The sequence below is a fragment of the Hypanus sabinus genome, chromosome 8 (assembly GCF_030144855.1).
Source record: "Hypanus sabinus isolate sHypSab1 chromosome 8, sHypSab1.hap1, whole genome shotgun sequence".
NCBI classification, from domain to species: Eukaryota; Metazoa; Chordata; class Chondrichthyes; order Myliobatiformes; family Dasyatidae; genus Hypanus; species Hypanus sabinus.
The window spans coordinates 3776045-3796321 of record NC_082713.1 but is presented as its reverse complement, the minus strand read 5'-3'; the positions used below and the strand labels follow the sequence as shown (position 1 = coordinate 3796321).

General features: G+C 42.1%; 1 protein-coding gene across 4 annotated transcripts in view; it reads left to right on the top strand.

The window, feature by feature from the left end:
- Positions 1 to 20277, top strand: part of fgf13a (fibroblast growth factor 13a) — a 516601-nt gene that overhangs the window by 434760 nt on the left and 61564 nt on the right. For all 4 annotated transcript variants that reach the window (XM_059976466.1, XM_059976468.1, XM_059976465.1 and 1 more), the window contains one exon: positions 19208 to 19311. In XM_059976466.1, coding sequence (XP_059832449.1) covers positions 19208 to 19311 — 104 coding nt within the window. The remainder of the gene's footprint in view (positions 1 to 19207; positions 19312 to 20277) is intronic.

Genomic DNA, 20277 nt, shown 5'->3' with positions numbered 1-20277 from the left:
GTAGCTCATGTCAAGAGCAGGTGTTGTAACAGTGGCTGGGCCACCTACATACTCTACCGCATTACTCAGAAATTGTAAATCATAACCACGTCAGTGATCATTCACACTCTTAGAGCAACGTAGAGCATCTTCTTATGATCATCACCCCTACTGGGGCATAGGCCACTGACAGCATCTCACCAGAGTTCTCTGTCCTGGTCTTTCAAGTTGACTTTGAACATTCTTTCTCTCCCAGGGATGAGGTATTGGGAGATTCTGTTGGTGTTTCTCAGTCAGATTTTGGACCATCCATGTTGGAATTAATGTAGGGATTGTGTGACTTACAGTATAACTACTATGGTCCATTAGACTCAGAAATTGATCAATGACAGTGAAGGCACAGCCACAGGATCATTTTATAGCTGTGGTGAGGAAATTATGGTGCATTTAATGAGTGTTTGTATGTCCCTGAGACAGAAGCCATTGAGTACCTGTTTATCCATTCACTAAATGTTATTGAGGATAAGTGCCATGGTAATGTAGCAGTTAGCACGTGCTATTACCGCTCAGGATGTCAGAGTTCAGAGTTCAATTCCAACGTCCTCTCTAAAGAGCCTGCACGTCTTCCCTATGGAATGCGTGGGTTTCCTCCGAGTAGTCCACTCTCCTCCCACAGTCCAAAGGTGAACTGGTCAGTAGGTTGACTGGTCATTATAAATTGTCCTGTAATTAAGCTAGCGTTAAATCGGTAGGTTGCAGGGTGGTAAGGCTCATAGAGCCAGAAAGGCCTGTTTCATGTGATTATCAAAGTAAATAATAAATAATTGTGGCTTGAGTGTAAATGTATTGTGGGAGCCTGTGTATCCACGTTTCATCCTTAATCCAAGCGAATATGCAGCTTTGTCTCACTAGCAACATAGGACAGGATTTACTGGTTCAGTATCTGGAATGGTGACTACACGGGCATGTTGCTCTGGTGCATTCAGATGCAAAACCATAAACATAAGAGATTCTGCAGATGTTGGAAATCCAGATGAACACACTCAAAATGCTGGTGGAACTCAGCGAGTCAGGCTGCATCTAAGGAAATGAATAAACAGTCAATGTTTTGGGCCGAGACCCTTCATCAGGACTTGAAAGGAAGGGCGAAGATGCCAGAATAAGCTTTTTAAAAACTGTAAGTTACATTTGGTGAAGGAAGTGGCTCTGAATAAATCAGAGGTCAGGACCCAACCAACAGAGTCTGCTCCTAAACATCACAGCAGATAGAAGACCTTAATAAAACCAGGGCCATGTTTTGAACAACAATAAAGTGAGAGGTGTAAGTCTAAGCAACACACACAAAATGCTGGAGGAACTCAGCTGACCAGGCAGCATCGATGTTTTGGCTGAAACGTCGACTGTACTTTTTCCCATAGACGCTGCCTGACCTGCTGAGTTCCTTCAGCATTTTGTGTGTGTTGCTCGGATTTCCAGCATTTTGTTTGAGGTGTCAGTCTAATTCTGGTCACTCTCAGAGCTGTGGACGACCACCCTGATCTGTCTGCCGTAGAAGTCAGGATCTCTTGATGTCCACTCACTTCCCATTCCCATTCTGGCCTCCTCTTCTGCCATGATAAAAGCAAACTCAGGTTGGAGGAGCATATTTTGTCTGGGTAGCCTCCAACTTGATGGCATAAACATTGATTTCTCTCATTTCTAGCAGTTTCTCCCCCTTCCTCCTCTATTTTTCCATTCCCCACTTTGGCTCCCCTCTTACCTCTTTTCTTTTCCTCACCTGCCCATCACCTCCTATTGGTCCACTGCCCTTTCCTATCATATTCCTTCTTCTTCAGCCCTTTACCTTTTCCACCTATCACCTCCCAGCTTCTTGCTTCATCGCCCCTCCCCATCCACTTACATTCCCCCTCACCTGGACTCACCTATCACCTTCTGGCTTGACTTCCTTCCCCTCTCCCCACCTTATTCTGATTTCTATCCCCTTTCTTTCCAGTCCTGATGAACGGTCTTAGCTCATAAGTCAACTGTTCATTACCATCTGTCGGTCTCCCTGACCTGCTGAGTTCATTTAGCCTTTTGTATGTGTTGTCTCTAGGAGTAACTGTTTGGGTAATTACCCAGTCATGTTTACTGTGTCCTGGGAATAACAATCAGGGCAGGACATAGAAAATGAAATTGTGGAAGGGGCATCATGGAAGCAGTGAAGATAAGAGATATAATCTGAGATGTGCAGCCAGGAAGTGCAAGAGAAACTTGAACATTCTTCAAAATTCAAATTAAATTTATGATCAAAGTACATATATATCACCACATACAACCCTGAGATTCGTTGTCTTTCAGGTATTCAGTGTTGAACAAAGAAATACAATAGAGTCAATGCAAAATGGCATACAAAGAATGACAAGCAACCAAAGTGCAGAAAAAGACAAACTGTGCAAAAATAGTTAGACAGATAAATAGATAGATAATGATAACATGAGTTGCAGAGTCCCTGAAAGTGAGACCATAGGTTGTGGATTCAGTTTAGTGTTGACATGGGTGAAGTTATCCACACTGGTTCAGAAGCCTGATGGTTGAAGGGTAATAACTATTCCTGATCCTGGAGCTGTGGATGCTAAGGTTCCTATACCTCCTTCCCAATGGCAGCAGCGAGAAGGGAGCATGTCCTACATGGTGATGGTCCCTGATGATGGATGCTGCTTTCCTGTGACAATGCTGCTTGTGGATGTATGCGCTTAGTAGTGGTGAGATCAGTGATTGGGAGTTAACTTCACTCAACTTCACTTTCCCATCATTGAGGTGTTCCCACACCAATGGACTCAATTTCAGGGACCCTTCATCTCATGTTCCTGATAATTATTGCTTATTTATTTATTAATTTATTTTTGTATTTGCTCAGTTTGTTGTCTTATGCACTCTAGTTGAACACACAAGTTAGTGTAGTCTTTCATTAATTCTGTTATGGATTCATTGAGTATGCCCACAAGAAAATTAATTGCAGGGTTGTATATGGTGATATGTATCTACTTTGATAATAAATTTACTTTGAATTTTGAGATCCATTCATGGAATCTTGGATAGGATTGAAGATTAGATTGTTGGGAGAATGCCTCAGGTGACAACTTTACAGTATACATTTGTTACAATTACAGATCCCACAACCTGCCTGGGTCATAGGGGCATTGGAAAGATGCATGCAGCACCAGTTGCCTCCATCTCTCACAAATGTCTGGGTTGCGGCAAAGGTCTCTCTGGTCCACTCTGCAATATTGTCTGCCCATTTCTTCCTCTGTCTGTCCCTTTTGCTTTTCACTGCACCATTCCCTGAAGAATGGTCTTTGAGAGTCCACTTGACCTTGTTACGTAGCTGCACCATCTCAGGTCCCTCTTCTTTACTGTGAGCATTAGATCTTCATAGTGTCTCATGTGCTGGATGATAGTTCGTCCTACTGTATTTCATTGTTTGAGATATGGTTTATATAGGAGATGCTGAGGAATCTTCTGAAGCATCTCATTTCTACTGCCTGGATCTTCTTTTGCAGCTCTACTGTCAAAGTCCATTATTCGGATACATACAGGAAAATGGAGAGCACAAGTGCATGCCGGAGTTCAACTTGGATCTGAGCACGATGTGATTGTCTCTCCAGATTGATTTTAGTTTATCCAGCGTTGCTGTTGTTTGGATTGTCCTTGCAAGGACTTCAGGCTTTGATCCTTCTTGGTTGATGATGGTGCCAAGTTACTTGAACTGTTTGACAGTCTCTAGTTCTTGTCTACTGACTGATTCTTGTCATGATTGGCTCCTCACAGTTTCTCATCAGCTTGTTTTTCTGAGTGCTGATCTTCATGCCTAACCTGGTAGATGTATCATCCAGATGGTTCATGAGGCTGGCCAATTCATCCTCACTTCCTGCCAACCCATCAGTGTCACCAGCGAACCTGAGGTTGGTTATGAACTGTCCTCCGATACTAACTGTGCCGATATGGTTGTCCAGGGCATCTCTCACTATTTGCTCCAGGAAAATGTTGAACAGTGTGGGTGAAAGGAGGCAGCCTTGTCAGACTCCTTCTGATGTGTGGAAGCACTAACTGTACCTTGAACAAGTACCACACTGCTAACTTTGGTGTAGAGCTGCTTGATGGTTTGGACCAGCATCTGGCTCATTTTGTATCTCTTCATTGTGGCCATCATGCCACACTATCAAAATGCCTTCTTGAAGATGTCCTGTTGAATATCTCACACAGTACTCGGATGTTGAATACTTGTTCTTCCACTTGTGAATACAGCCTGCTCTTTAATGATAATTTCTTCTGCCTGTGGTTTCAGTCTGTTCAAGATGACTTTCAACATCACTTTGCTTGTGTGGCTGATAAGACTTATGGTTCTATAATTCTGGCACTGCTGTAAGGTGCCAGCAACTTATAGGTGCTTCTACTTCTTCCTGCAGAACTGGAAAGTCATCGTCATTTGATGAGTCCTGGCTTGTGAATACACTCTAGTCTCTCTGGGTCTGATGGTTGTAAAGGTGTGGACAGTACTCAGTCCGTCTGTTGAGAATGTCTTCATCTTCTGTGAAACAGTTTCCTTCTTTGTCTTGGATGGTGCTGACTGGTGGCTGTCTCTGCTGAGTGGGGTCTTTCGCAATTTGAAATGGCAGAGGAAGTGGCGTGACTCTGCTGGTAAAGAAGATGAATCCTTGGGGGTTGAGTTAAGAAACTGCAAGGGTAAAAAGACCCTGATGACAGTATATACAAGCCTCCCAACAGCAGCTGAAATGTGGATCACAGACTACAACGGGAAGTCAGAATGGCATGTCAAGAAGGCAATGTTATGATAGCCATGGGAGATTTTAACATGCAAGTCGATTGGAAAAATCAGGTTGGTAATGGATCTCAAGAGAGTGAGTTTTTTGAATGCCTTTGAGTTGACTTTTCAGAACAGTTTGTTGTTCTGAAAACTAGGAGCCTACTAGGAGATCAGCAATATGGGATTGCGTGTTTTGTAATGAACTGGGGGCAATTAGGGAGCTTAAGGTAAAGGAGCCCACAGGAGGCAGTAATCACAATATGATTGTTCAACTTGAAAGTTTCAGTAATGGCTATGATGTCATAATTCCACGTGTCAATCCAGGCCCTCAGCTCATCTGCCTTTCCCACAATACTCCTTGCATTAAAATATACACACCTCAGAAGATTGTTACCACCACACATTAGAGAGAGAAACTAAAGTCTGACGTAGCACTGTTTCAGTGGAGTAAAGGAAATTACAGTGATATGAGAGAGAAGTTGGCCAAAGTGAATTGGAAGGAACTGCTGGCAAGAATGACAGCAGAGCAGCAATGGCATGCATTTCTGGGGGAAATAAGGAAGGTGCAGGACAGATATATTCCAAAAATGGAGGAATACTCAAATGACAAAATACATATAACCGTGGCTGACAAGGGAAGTCAAAACTGATGTAAAAACAAAAGAGAGGGCATAACAACAAAGCAAAACTTAATTGAAAGGTAGAGGATTGGGAAGCTTTTAAAAACCTACAGAGAGCAACTAAAAGAATCATTAGGAGGGAAAAGATGAAAATTGAAAGCAATCTGGAAAATGATATCAAAGTGGATAGTAAAAGCTTTTTCAAGCATGTAAAAATGAAAGAGAAATGAGAGTGGATATAGGACTGCTAGAAAATGAGGCTGGAGAAATAATTAATGGGGGATGAGGAGACAGCCGATGAAATAAATGAGTGTTTTCCATCAGTTTTCTCTGTGGAAGACACAAGCAGTGTGCCAGGTGTTGTAGTGTGTGAAGGGAGAGAAGTGAGTGCAGTTACTATTACAAGGGAGAAGGTGCTCAAAAACCTGAAAGACCTATGGGTACATAAATCACCCGGACCAGATAAACTGCACCCTAGGGTTCTAAAAGAGGAAGCGGTAAAGATTGTGGAGGCATTAGTAATGATCTTTCAAAAATCATTGGACTCTGGCATGGTGCCAGAAGACTGGAAAACTGCAAATGTTACTCCACTCTTTAAGAAAGGAGAAGTCAGCGGAAAGGAAATTATAGACCAGTTAGCCTGACCTCAGTGGTTGGGAAGATGTTAGAGTCAATTGTTAAGGATAAGGTGATGGAGTACTTGGTGACACAGGGCAAAATAGGACAAAGTCAGCATGGTTCCCTTAAGGGAAACTATGATAGATAAAGGGGATGCAGTGGATGTTGTACATTTGGACTTTTCGAAGGCCTTTAAAAAGGTGCCACACATGAGGCTGCTTACCAAGTTAAGAGCCCACGGTAATACAGAAAGTTACTGGAATGGTTAGAGCATTGGCTGATTGGTAGGAGACAGCAAGTGGGAATAAAAGGATCCTTTTATGGTTGGCTGCCAGCGATAGTGGTGTTCTGCAGGGGTCAGTGTTGGCACTGCGTATTTTTATGATGTATATCAATGTTGTAATGTGATGTTGTAATAGCTGACTTTGTTGCCATGTTTTCAGATGATACAAAGATTGGTGGGGGGGCAGGTAGTGTTGAGGAAGCAGATAGGTTGCAGAAGGACTTGGACAGATTAGGAGAATGGGCAAGAAAGTGGCAAATGAAATACAATGTTGGAAAGTACACGGTTATGCACTTTGGTAGTAGAAATAAATGTGCAGACTATTTTCTAAATGGGGAGAGAATCCCAAAATTTGAGGTGCAAAGGGACTTGGGAGTCCTTGTACAGAACAACCTAAAGGTTAACTTGCAGGTTGAGTCAGTGGTGAGGAAGGCAAATGCCATGTTAGCATTCAATTCAAGAGGTCTAGATTACAAGAGCAGAGATGTGATGCTGAGGCTTTCTAAAGCACTGGTGAGGCCTCACTTTGAGTATTATGAACAAGTTTTGGGCTCCTCATTTTATAAAATATATGATGGCATTGGAGAGGGTTCAGAGGATGTTCACAAGGATGACTCTGGGAAAAAAAGTGTTATTATACAAGGAATATTTAGCTCTGGGTCTGTACTCGACGGAATCTAGAAGGACGGAGAGGTGGATCTCTTTGAAACCTTTTGAATGTTGAAAGGTCTAGACAGACTAGATGTGGAAAGGATGTTTCCCATTTTGGAGAGTCTAGGACAAGAGGGCACAGCCTCAGGAAAGAGGGGCATCTATTTAAAACAGAGAAGCTGAGAAATTTCTTTAGTGAGAGAGTGGTGAACTTGTGGAATTTGTTACCACAGGCAACTTGGAGGCCAGATTATTGGGTGTATTTGAGGCAGTGATTGATAGATTCTTGATTGGACTTGGCTACCGGGAGAAGGCCAGGGAATGGGATTGAGTCACGGAGAAAAGGGGAAAAAACTCAGCCCTGATTGAATGGCAGAATAGACTCGATGGGCCAAATGGCCTAATTTTGCTCCTACGTCTTATGGTCTAATATAAAAGCAAGGATGTAATGCTGTGGCTTTATAAGGCATTGGTCAGACCACACTTGGAGTATTCTGAGCAGTCTTGGGTTAACACATTAAGAGCATGTCTGGGCCAGTGAGTACTGGAGTTTAGAAAGCTGAGGCAATCTCATTAAAACCCGTTGAATATTGAAAGGCCTGGATAGAGTAGATGTCGAGAGGATGTTTCCTATAGTGGGAGAGTGTGGAACTAGAGGACACAGCTTCAGAATAGAGAGACATCCATTTGGAACAATGATGAGAATGAATTTCTTTAGCCAGAGGGTGGTGAATCTGGAATTCATTGCCACAAGTGGCTGTGGAGACCAAATCACTGGGTATATTTAAAGTGGACACGAGACCCTTCATTTTTGTGTTTTGATATTTAAAGTGGAGGTTGATAGATTCTTGATTAGTCAGGGCTTCAAAGGTTATGAGAAGAAAACAGGAGAATGGGGTTGAAAGTAATAATAAATCAGTCATGATGGAATGGTGGAGTAGATTCGATAGACTGAGTGGTCTAATTCTGTTCCTATGTCTTATGGTCTCATGGTCTTATAGATGGTCTGAAGGACCTTCTTCTGTGCTGTAGTGTTCAATGCCTCTATGTGTTCCTGGTTTGAGTAATTCCTGAGGTATAATGTAAAGAGACTGTCATTAAAGCTTGTCGGTTTGAGCAGGAATAGAGAAAAATGTAGGAGCAATTTATTGCTAAAGTTGTTGAGTCATAGAACAGTGCGAACAGAATTTAATTAACCTTTACTTTTGTTTTTTACCCTAATTATTTTCCTTGATGAAAATCAATCTTTGCCGTCCCAGAGCAGGCTGCCATGATGACACTGCCAAGCCCTGTGCCCTGGGGATCTGTTTATCGGGGACTTTGAACTGGTGTTGGCTTCTCAAGTGAAAAACCATAGTAATTGGATTAGTGAATAGTGGGGTGAATGGATGCTTGAAATCCAAGATTCAGCTCTGCCCAGGCATGACCTGTTCAAGAAAGAAATGCATTAATTTAGCATCAGCTGACCCAGAATGCTCTTCTCCCACTGCGCTTGTTGCTCTGCACCATGGAGTGATGCAGAGGGAGGGAACTGAGGGATAGAAATGGGGGAGGGGGTAGGGATAGCAATGCAGGCAATTGAGGGAGAGGATGAGAATGAGAATGGTAGAAATTGAGGGTGAAGATTGAGGATGGGAATGAAGGGAATTGAGGGACAAGGTGAGAAAGGTGGTTCTGGAGAATTGGAAGAGAAGGAGTAATAGTTTAAGACCTTATTTCCTGGAGCATAGGAGTTTGAGAGCAGGTTTGATAGACGTGTACGAATTATGAGGGGTACAGACTGGGTAAACTGCAGTTGGATGAGACTACAACCAGAGGTCATGGCTTAAGGGTGAAAGATGAAAAGTTTAAGGGAAACATGAGGGGAAACTTCTTCACTCAAAGAGTGGTGAGAGTAGAACAATCTGCCAGCACAAGTAGATCTGGGTTCAACTGGGGACCCACAACAGCCTGAATTTGTCTGTACATTCCCTCCCATGACTGTGAGGGTTTCCTTCAGGTGCTCCCACGCACCCATCCAGAATTCCCTCCAGGTGCCCCCACCCACCCATCCAGCATCCCCTCCAGGTGCCCCCACCCACCCATCCAGCGTTCTCCTTGGCTTTCTACCATCAGGCAGGAGAGTTGAATGTATAAAGACAAGAACGGTCAGGATGGGAAATAGTTTCTTCCCTCAGGCCATCAGGCTTCTGAACTGCCTGTCGCATCACATTCAAAGTGTCACTGGTTAATCTGTTCTGTACTTTACAATATCTAATATATGCACTTTATTTACGCATAATTCATCATAGATTTTATCCTTACCGTCTGTTATGTGTATTACTGTGCTTTACACCCTGGTCTGGAGAAACGTTGTCTCATTTGACGGTATACATGTATATAGTCAAATGACAATAAACTTGACTTAACTTCCTCTCAGTCCAAAGACGTACCGGTTAGTAGGTGAATTTTTCATTGTAATTTTCGTGTGATTGGGCTAGAATTAAACAGGTGGGTTGCTGGTTGGTGCAGCTCATTAGACCAGAAGAGCCTGCTCCAGGATAATTTACAAGAAGTTTGGATGTATATGAGTGGGAAGGATATGGAGGGTGTGGGGTGATGGAAATGGGCAGAATAACATTTTGTCACAAATTAATGGGCCGAAGAGTCTGATTCTGTGCTGTTGTGTTCCATGACTCTATTTGGTCCCTCAGCAGAGAATGATCCAAATTAATGTGAGGTAGTAACCAGACAAGTAACACATGCACAAAAACATCATGTACTTGTTTCCACTGAGGACATACGTAATGCACATTAGGACCAGGAGAGGCCACTTGGCCCATCCAGCCTGTTCCACCCTTCAATAAATATGTCTTAATGCATTTCGTCACCCTCCAATAACCCAGATCTTGTCATCTTTATGAATTTTTATTTAGAGATATAGTGTAGAACCAGCTTTTCTGGCCCAACAAGACTCTCTGCCCAGCAACCCAACTATTTAACCCCAGCCTAATCACAGGACAATCTATAAAGACCAATAAACTTATTAATTGGTATATCTTTGGAATGTGGGAGGAAACTGGAGCACTTGAGAAAACCATGCATTCCAGAGGGAGAATATACAAACTTCTTACAGAGGACACCAGAATTGAACTCTGATCTCCAGCAATCCAAGGTGCAAAAGTGTCATACAAACCACTACACTACCGTGGCGTCCTATTAGTCCATCCTGTGCTAACAGAATCTCACTACTAGTCTAGTTTATGGATCAGAACAATCTTCCATCGTTTCCTCTAAGCAACTCTGGAAAAAAGGCTTATTGAAAAGCACAGGTCAGAAGATGGATACAAGAAAATTTCCAAGTCACTGAATCACCCTTGGAGTACAGTTAAGTCGATCATCAAGAAATGGAAAGACTATGGCACAGTTGTAAATCTGTTTACATTAACCATCTGGAATTATATTAACGACCTGGAAGAGGGGACCAAGTGTAGTGTATCCAAGTTTGCTGATGATACTAAATTGAGTGGAAAAGCAAATTGTGCAGAGGATATGGAGAGTCTGTAGAGAGATATAGATGGGTTAAGTGAGTGGACAAAGGTCTGGTGGATGGAGTACAACGTTGGTAAATGCTCTGTTGGCCACTTTGGAAGGAAAAATGGAAGAGAAGATTATTATTTAAATAGTAAGAAACTACAGCAAGCTGCTGAGCAGAGGGACTTGGCAGTGCTTGTGCATGAATCACAAAAGTTTGGTTTGCAGGAGCAGCAGGCTATCAAGATGACAATTGGAATGTTGGCCTTCATTGCTAGAGGGATTGAATTTAAGAGCAGGGAGGTCATGCTGCAACTATACAGGGTACTGGTGAGGCTGCTCCTGGAGTACTGTGTGCAGTTCTGATCTCCATACTTGAGGAAGGATATACTGGCTTTGGAGGCAGTGCAGAGGAGGTTCACCATGTTGATTCCAGAGATGAGAGGGGTTAGACTATGAGGAGAGATTGAGTCGCCTGGGACTGTACACGCTGGAATTCAGAAGAATGAGATGAGATCTTATTAAAACACATAAAATTATGAGAAGGATAGATAAGATAGAGACAGGAAAGTTGTTCCCACTGGTAGGTGAGACTAGAACTAAGAGACATAGCCTCAAGATTTGGGGGAGGAAATTTAGGATGGAGATGAGGAACTGCTCTTCCTAGAGAATGGTGAATCTGTGGAATACTCTACTTAATGAGGGCTACCTGAGTATATTTAAGACAAGGCTAGATAGATTTTTGCTTTGTAGGGGAATTAAGGGTTATGGTGAAAAGGCAGGTAGCTGGAGATGAGTCCATGGCCAGATCAGCCATGATCTTATTGAATGGTGGAGCAGTCTCGAAGAGTCAGATGGCCTACTCCTGCTCCTATTTCTTATTTTCTTATGTTCTGCCTAGCAGGCCATCCTCAAAAAATGAATAGCTTATGGCAACTCTGGAGGAGTTACAAGCTTCATTGGCTGAGATGGAAGAGACTGCAGATACACCAACTGTTGCCCAAGTGCTTCACCAATCTCAGCTTTGTGGGAGAGTGGCAAAGAGAAATCCACTGTTGAAAAACTCACATGAAATCTCAGCTAGAGTTTGCCAGAAGGCATGTTGAAGACTCTGAAGTCAGCTGGAAGAAGGTTCTATGGTCTGATGAAACCAAAATTGAGCTTTTTGGCTATCAGACTAAACGATCTGTTTGGCATAAACCAAACATCTCATATCATCAAAAACACACCCATCCGTACTGAGAAGCATGGTCCCATGATCCTCTTCCTTCACGCTGTGTATCCCTTTTGCCAATCAACTTTCGAGCTCGTAGCTTCATCCCTTCCGCTCCTGTCTTCTCCTATCATTTCGGTACTCCCCCTCCCCTTACCACTTTCAAATCTCTTTATTATCTCTTCTTTCAGTTAGTCCTGACGAAGGGTCTTGGCCCGAAACGTTGACTGTACTTCTTCTTATAGATGCTGCCTGGCTTGCTGCGTTCCACCAGCATTTTGTGTGTGTTGCGTGAAGCATGGTGGTGGCTGCATCGTGCTGTGGGGATGCTTCACTGCAGCAGGCCCTGGAAGGCTTGTGAAGGTAGAGGGTAAAATGAATGCAGCAAAATACAGGGAAATCCTGGAGGAAAACCTGATGCAGTCTGCAAGAGAACTGTGACTTGGGTACAAGATTTGTTTTCCAGCAAGACAATAACCCCAATCATAAAGCCAAAGCTGCACAGGAATGGCTTAAAAACAACAAAGTTAATGTCCTGGAGTGGCCAAGTCAGAGTCCAGATTTCAATCCAATTGAAAACTTGTGGCTAGACTTGGAAAGGGTTGTTCACACATGATCCCCATGCAATCTGACAAAGCTTGAGCAGTTTTGTAAAGAAGAGTGGGGGGGAATTACTGTGTCCAAATGTGCAAAGCTGATAGAGACCTATCCACACAAACTCAAAGCTGTAATTGTTGCCAAAGGTGCATCTATTAAATACCGACTTGAAAGGGGTGTGTACTTATGCAATCAATTATTTTGTGTTTTATATTTGTAATTAATTTAGATCACTTTATAGAGATCTGTTTTCACTTTGACACAAAAAAATCTTTTTGATCACTATCAAAAACACAAAATTAAATTTCACTGTGGGTTAATGTAAAACAATAAAACATGAGAAAGTAAGGAGGCATGGGATCCAAAGGGACATTGCTTTGTAGATCCAGAACTGGCTTGCCCACAGAAGGCAAAGAGTGGTTGTAGACAGGTCATATTCTGCATGGAGGACAGTGACCTGTGGTGTGCCTCAGGGATCTGTCCCAGGACCCCTACTCTTGGTAATTTTTATAAATGACCTGGATGAAGAAGTGGAGGGATGGCTTAGTCATGACTCAAAGGTTGGGGGTGTTGTGAATAGTGTGGAGGGCTGTCAGAGGTTACAGCAGGACATTGATAGGATGCAAAACTGGGCTGAGAAGTGGCAGATGGAGTTCAACCCAGATAAGTGTGAGGTGGTTCATTTTGGAAGGCCAAATATGATGGCAGAATATAGTATTAATGGTAAGACTCTTGGCAGTGTGAAGCATCAGAGGGATTTTGGGGTCCGAATCCATAGGACGCTCAAAACTGCTGCCCAGGTTGACTCTGTGGTTAAGAAGGCATATGGTGCATTGGCCTTCATCAATCATGGGATTGAGTTTAGTAGCCGACAGGAAATGTTGCAGCTAACTAGGAACCTGGTCAGACCCCACTTGGAGTACTGTGCTCAGTTCTGTTTGCCTCACTATAGGAAGGATGTGGAAACCATAGAAAGGGTGCAGAAGTTATTTACAAGGGTGTTGCCTGGAATTGGGAGCATGCCTTATGAAAACAGGTTGAGTGAACTCGGCCTTTTGTCCTTGGAGCGGCGGAGGATGAGAAATGACCTGATAGTGGTGTACAAGATGATGAGAGACATTGATCATGTAGATAATCAGAAGCTTTTCCCCAGGGCTGAAATGGCTAAAATGAAAGGGCACAGTTGTAAGGTGCTGGGAAGTAGGTACTGAGGAGATATTGGGTGTAAGTTTTTTATACAGAGAGTGGTGAGTGTGTGGAATGGGCTGTCGGTGACAGTGGTGGAGGAGGATACGATAGGGTCTTTTAAGAGACTCCTGGATAAGTACATAGAACTTAGAAAATTAGAGGGCTATGGGTAAGCCTAGATAGTTCTAAGGTAAGGACATGTTCGGCACAGCATTGTGGGCTGAAGGGCCTGTATTGTGCTGTAGGTTTTCTATGTTTCTATGAAAACTTTCAAGGGCAGGTGAATACATATGAATTAAATACAATCACACATGCGATGAGAAGCTTTAACTGGTGTTTTCACATTGCAGCGAGAGACTGAGAGAACAATGCACATGCGTAGACAACTGATCAATCCGAAATGCTGAACTGGTGGGGAGGGTTATTGCTGTAAAAGAAATAGATACATTGCAGATGCTGGAAATCTTGAACAACACACATAAATTGCTGAAAGAAATCAACAAGTCAGACAGCATCTATGGAGAGGAATAAACAGTCAACACTTCAGTCCAAAGCCCTTCATCAGGACTGGTAAGGAAGGGAGAAGATACCAGAACTAGGAGGTGGGGGAGGGAATGAGTACAAACTGGCAGGTGATAGGTGAGACCAGGTGAGGGAGGAGCTGTGAAGTAACAAACTGGGAGGTGATAGGTGGAGAGGTAAAGGGTTGAAGAACAAATCTGATAGGACAAGAGAGTGGAGCATGGGAAAAAAAGGTAGGAAGGTAAGAGGAGAGGAATCAGAGGGATGTGATGGGCAGGTGAGGAGAAGAGAAGAGGGAAGAGGGTAACCAGAGTGGGGAATGGAATAGTAGAGCAGGAAAAGGGAGAAATTACTAGTAGTTAGAAAAATCGATGTTCATGCCATCAGGTTGAAGGCTACTCAGACAGAGTATGAGGTGCTGCTCGTCCAGCCCGAGTGCGGCCTCATCGTGGCTGTAGTGCAGGCCATGGATGGACATGGAATGAGAATGGGAAGTTGAATTGAAATGGATTACCACCAGGAAATTCCATCTTTGTGGCAGACAGAGCAAAGGTGCCCAATGAGATTGTCCCCCAATCTATGTCTGGAATCACCGGTGTTGAGGAAGCCGCAGTGGGAACACTGAACACAGATGATCCCAGAATCTACTTCTACCTGATTCACATCATGGGTTTTGCTTCTGAAACTTGAAGGCGCATTCAGCAACATTCTTTGCCTGCTATAATTCCTGGATTGTGTGTTCAGTGAAGAGAGCAGTGGATAAATTTTTACCTTCTCTTGCCTGGCTAAGACAAGTTAGCAAGACATTAAAGCACCAGACAACTTTGTCACTCAAATCCAGAGGAAGTAGGCAGTTTATCAAGTTGAGGACCGGTTTGGCTTGCTGCCCTGTGCAGCTTTTAGCTGGCAGTCTGGTCAGCGAGCAAGGAAGGTCTCCGCAATAAACACAAAATGGATATTTTATAACTCATCATGGTTGAGTGAGAGTTCTGCCTCCTGATTAAGTGAGGGGAATTTGCATTTCAATAGTGTTTCTCTTGACCTCTGGAGGTCCCAACATGATTTACAGTCGATTTTTTTGAAGTGTATTCACTGCTGTAATGTTCTGACCCATCTCAGAGATCAGTACAAGGGGGCAATCAAAACTTCCAAACATTTGTTAGAACACTGACTTGTTTTTTCACTAAACTGTTTCTTCAATATTCAAGTTCAAGTGCACGTTCAGTTCATTGTCATTCAACTGCACACATGTACACCACCAAACAAAACAATGTTCATCCTGACCAAGGTGCACAACACAGTACATATAACTCACATAATTATACCGCAAATAAATTAACAAATAATAAGGTGCATATACGATACGAGTTGTTAGCAGTCCGAGATGGTCATGAAAACTGACAGTGCGCCACAGGTTCCTTTAGTACAGGAAGTGCATTGTGGATCAACTTGCTTCAAACTTCACCGAGAAGTGAACAAGAAAGAAATAAGAAAGACTGCATAACACACAACCTCCTCACTGCAGGCTGGAAAGCTCATTTTCATAGCTATAGCTCCCTTCACATGGTAGCATTCTGGTTTTAGCACAACGCTTTACCGCGCCAGTAATCAGGGTTCCGTTCCTGCTGCTGTCTGTATATTCTCCATGTGACTGTGTGGGTTTCCGCTGGGTGCTCTGGTTTCCTCCCACATTCCAAAAATATACCAGTTAGAGTTCTGGAAATGCTATGTTGGAGCAGGAAGCCTGGAGACTCTGCCGGCACAGCCTCAGACTGTGTTGGTTGTTCACACTAATGATGCTTTCCACTGTACATTTCAATGTTTCAACACACAGGAATAAAACTGAAATTTAAATCTCTAAACGCCTGGATAAACTGAAGTTTTATATCTTGCACTGTGCTACTGCGGTGAAACAAAACATTTTACAGTGATGATAAACCTGATTCTGATTTGGTAGTGACTGTTCAAAAGCAGAAAGTGCAGCAGACAATATGAACACAGGGCACTCACTCAAGCACCAGTCCGACAATAATCACAACGTCCAGCTCTCCTGTCCAAGGCAGAGCAGCACTGCTTTGCTGATTTTGACAGCGTGCAGTAGGAACTGAGAGGGCAGAAGGTAAGACAGTGCCTTCAGTAGTGTACTGGCCCCTTAACACGGCACAGAACACCAGTCAAAGCTGAGGGAGTGCCCCACGCCCCACCGGAAGAGCAACTTAAATCAAATGGAGAATGGAGCTGAGAAGGAAAGTAAATGAGTCATGACGGAGTGGTGGGGAAGATCTGATAGTCTTAATGACCTCATTCTGCTCCTACGTCTTAAAATAACAACCTGGGATGTGTAGATAAAATGTATTTCAATACAGTGGATTCCAGTTAATTGGGATGTGCATTTTGGTCCAACTAAGTGGCTGCCCCTCTTAGCCGAAATTTCATGGAAATAGTTACAATTTATATGTAGCCTCCGTGCCCCCAGCTGACCCCCGTTTGCCTAGGGTGAACTGCCAATAGTGCAATACTTTGGTGTAAATACAGAGTAATGCCCCCCCACCGGTACATGCTCGCAATACAAATACTAGACAATACACACAAAAGCCAGTAAATAATTGGAAGTTTATAATTATCCCTTAGTGATGGGTTAGTAAAAACAGATAATCTAAAGGTGCCAAGTAAATTTATTAGTTTGTGCACATAATATTTTAATATGTTGGAGCTCACGCCTCCGGTTCCATCCACAACGATCTTCCGAGCCTTCAGCCACCATCCGAACTGCCGATGTTCAGTATCCACCACCCTGGAACCGCTGTCGACTCCTCACACGTCTGTCCTCCTCTCTCGCCTCCCGAAAAAGACTGCGAACTCCCGCTCAGCTCACACATACAAGATAGCATAACAATTCTCCATTGGTTAGATGCCCCCTTATCGTCAGTTATAACCAAAACATTCCAGATACAGAAACCCATTACAGCACTACAGAGAAGCCATTTTGTTAGCCTGAACAGTTAACACCACTGTTACTGGTACTGAAAGTCCTACATATAAAAAAGGCAAATTACCATTTAACTGAATAAAAAATCATGCATTTAAATGAAATAAAGAACAAATTAAATCACTAACTACACTACTGCAGTACTATAAAACTGTGTATCAGTTCTTATTATTATCAATGGATGAATTCATCCAGTATATGTGTTCTTTTGATTGACTGTAAATGATCAAAATTAGCACAGACACCTCCTGAGGATAATAGGTTGCCTTCATACAATGCTTTCAATGATTGCATCCTCCAAATCTTCATTTTCATTGTAACATTCAAGATAATTGTTGATACCTTCAAATTCCTCTTAACTTGTTTTTCACTTATGGCCTGAATACTTGAAACTGTAGTGAGCAAAACAGTTCTAAATTGTATTACTGCTTATTTATCACCAACTTCCAATGACAAAAATCACTGCTTTTGGAACACAAACTCATGCAACTGATGTTTTTTTTTTAAAACTGCTTGCTTTACACATGGTGTAGCATCTAACAGCTGCACAAATGTATGCGACTGATGCTAGTTCAGCAAGTTTCCTGCTCCAGTTAAGTGGCATAGAGTCGCAATTAGTGAAGGGAATCCTGGCTATTTTCTCAATCAATTTTTGTTCTTTAAGAGTTGTCTCAAATGAGCAGCTGCTTTGATTAACCGATGGCCTAATTATCTGGAATTCACTGTATATGTAGAGCATGTGTGGATTTCTCTAGCACAGAGGATTAAGTTGTTTTCTATTCTTGCAGAAATACCAAGAGTTCAAAGAAAATTTATTATCAAGGTACATATATGCTACAAATACAACCTTGCTATTTATTTTCTTGTGGGCATACTCAGTAAGCCATTAGCATAATCGAGTCAATGAAAGGCTGCACCTACAGGGCAGAAAACCAGTACGTAAAGGCAGCAAACTGTACAAATACACAAGAATAGGCTGGTCCTGGACTAATTTCCACTTTGCATTATATACATATTATTATTTAATTATTTATGGTTTTATATTGCTATATTACTACACTATTCTTGGTTGGTGCGTCTGTAATGAAACCCAGTTTCCCTCGGGATCAATAAAGTATGTTTGTCTGTCCATCTGTCTGAAAAACAGAAATAATCATAATAAGTAAATAACCAGTAAATATTGAGAACCTTTGAAAGTGGGTCCATAAGTTATGGGAACATGTCAATGATAAGGTGAGTGAAGTTGAGTAAAGCTATCCCTTTTGATTCAAGAGCCTGATGGTTGAAGAGTAATAACTGTTCCTAAACTGAAACAGTCATTCAATATTTAATATTCAAGATTTATTAATGTCATTTCCAGTAAACAAGTGTAAAGAAGAACAAAATATTTGTTACTCTGCATCTGATGCAACACAAAAAATAAGATAAGAAACAAAATAATGATATTAAAAAGCAATAAATATAAGTGCATAAGTTAGCATATACCTAGATTGATTGTACATCTATGAAGTGACGCTGGGCACAGGAGTGTCTGTACATCAGGTGACTTGAACAGGAAATGATAAAGTAGTGGTGATTGGTGGTGTGGAAGGGAGGGTTATGTGGTCATCACGATTAAAGGAAAAATGTATCAAACTGGCCCTGGGGGGTAAATGGTTAAAAATGGATAAAGAGGGTAAAAGTTGCTTCTCTGCTTTGTAATACTAATTGGGATCACCACATTTGGACTCTATGTGGTAGTACTCAAGTGCCAGATCCTTCAAAGGTATAATGATCCAAACAGAGACCTCACACTACAGCAACACTCTACAGGCTAGAGAAAGAAGGCTGGGGAGGCCAATTGGCCCCTTGAGTTTGTCCTACCACTCTGTAAAATGGCTAATCTCTCTACTCCATTTGTTATTATTTTATTTCATTTCAAGATACTGCAGGATAACGGGCCTTCTGGACCACCTTCAAGGACTCTTTGTCTCATGTGCTAGATGTTCATTCTTTATTGATTTATTATTAGTAGTATTTTCTTCTCTTCCTTTTTGAATTTGAACAGTTTGTTGTTTTTTTGCACATTATACATTGTGTTTCTTTGTATTTACTAAGTATCTCCACTGGAAAATGAATCTCAGGGTTGTATATGGTAACATATATGTACTTTGATAATAAATTTACTTTGAACTTTGTTTAAGAGATTATTGGTTGATTTCTCAAACAGAATTCTCTCTTTCCGCAGCTTTATTCAATCTCATACCGGTGGGTCTTCGTGTTGTTGCCATTCAAGGTGTGAAAACAGGTCTCTACCTGGCAATGAACAACGAGGGTTACCTTTACACATCAGTAAGTAATGAGCACAGATGAATATATTAGCTTACCCAAGGAAACTGTTTAATGCACTAAATAGACTCACTGTGATTGAAATAGGCTTACAATTAAGGTTTTTATTTCTCATAGATTGACATGACTGTCTTTTCAGCTCAGAATAACAATTACGATTTGTTAATCTACACGAAAAAGATACACCATTACTCTGTCCATTACCATTTCCTTCAAAATGTCATTCATCAGCTCCTGGGAAATTATTTGCCTTCAGTTACATTTTTTTGTTTCCATGGTACCAGTTTTCAATGAACCTGAATACCTTTGATCACATTTACTCCAGATCTGTAGATCTCCTGAACTTCTATGTGATTTTTTAGTTATGTTTCTTCCAAGAATGCAGACCCAACGGGCTTGGTAAATTTCTCTGCTATTTCCTTATTTCCCAGTCTAACTTCTCCAGTCTCCATGTTTAAGGGACCTAAGCTAACGTTAGCTAATGATTTCCTTTATTATTATAGAGGAGGTTCACCAGGATGCTGTCTGGATTAGAGAGAGTGCAGAGATTTACCAGGATGCTGTCTGGATTAGAGAGAGTGCAGAGATTTACCAGGATGCTGTCTGGATTAGAGAGAGTGCAGAGATTTACCAGGATGCTGTCTGGATTAGAGAGAGTGCAGAGATTTACCAGGATGCTGTCTGGATTAGAGAGAGTGCAGAGATTTACCAGGATGCTGTCTGGATTAGAGAGAGTGCAGAGATTTACCAGGATGCTGTCTGGATTAGAGAGAGTGCAGAGATTTACCAGGATGCTGTCTGGATTAGAGAGAGTGCAGAGATTTACCAGGATGCTGTCTGGATTAGAGAGGGTGCAGAGATTTACCAGGATGCTGTCTGGATTAGAGAGAGTGCAGAGGAGATTTACCAGAATGCTGCCAGGATTAGAGAGAGTGCAGAGATTTACCAGGATGCTGTCTGGATTAGAGA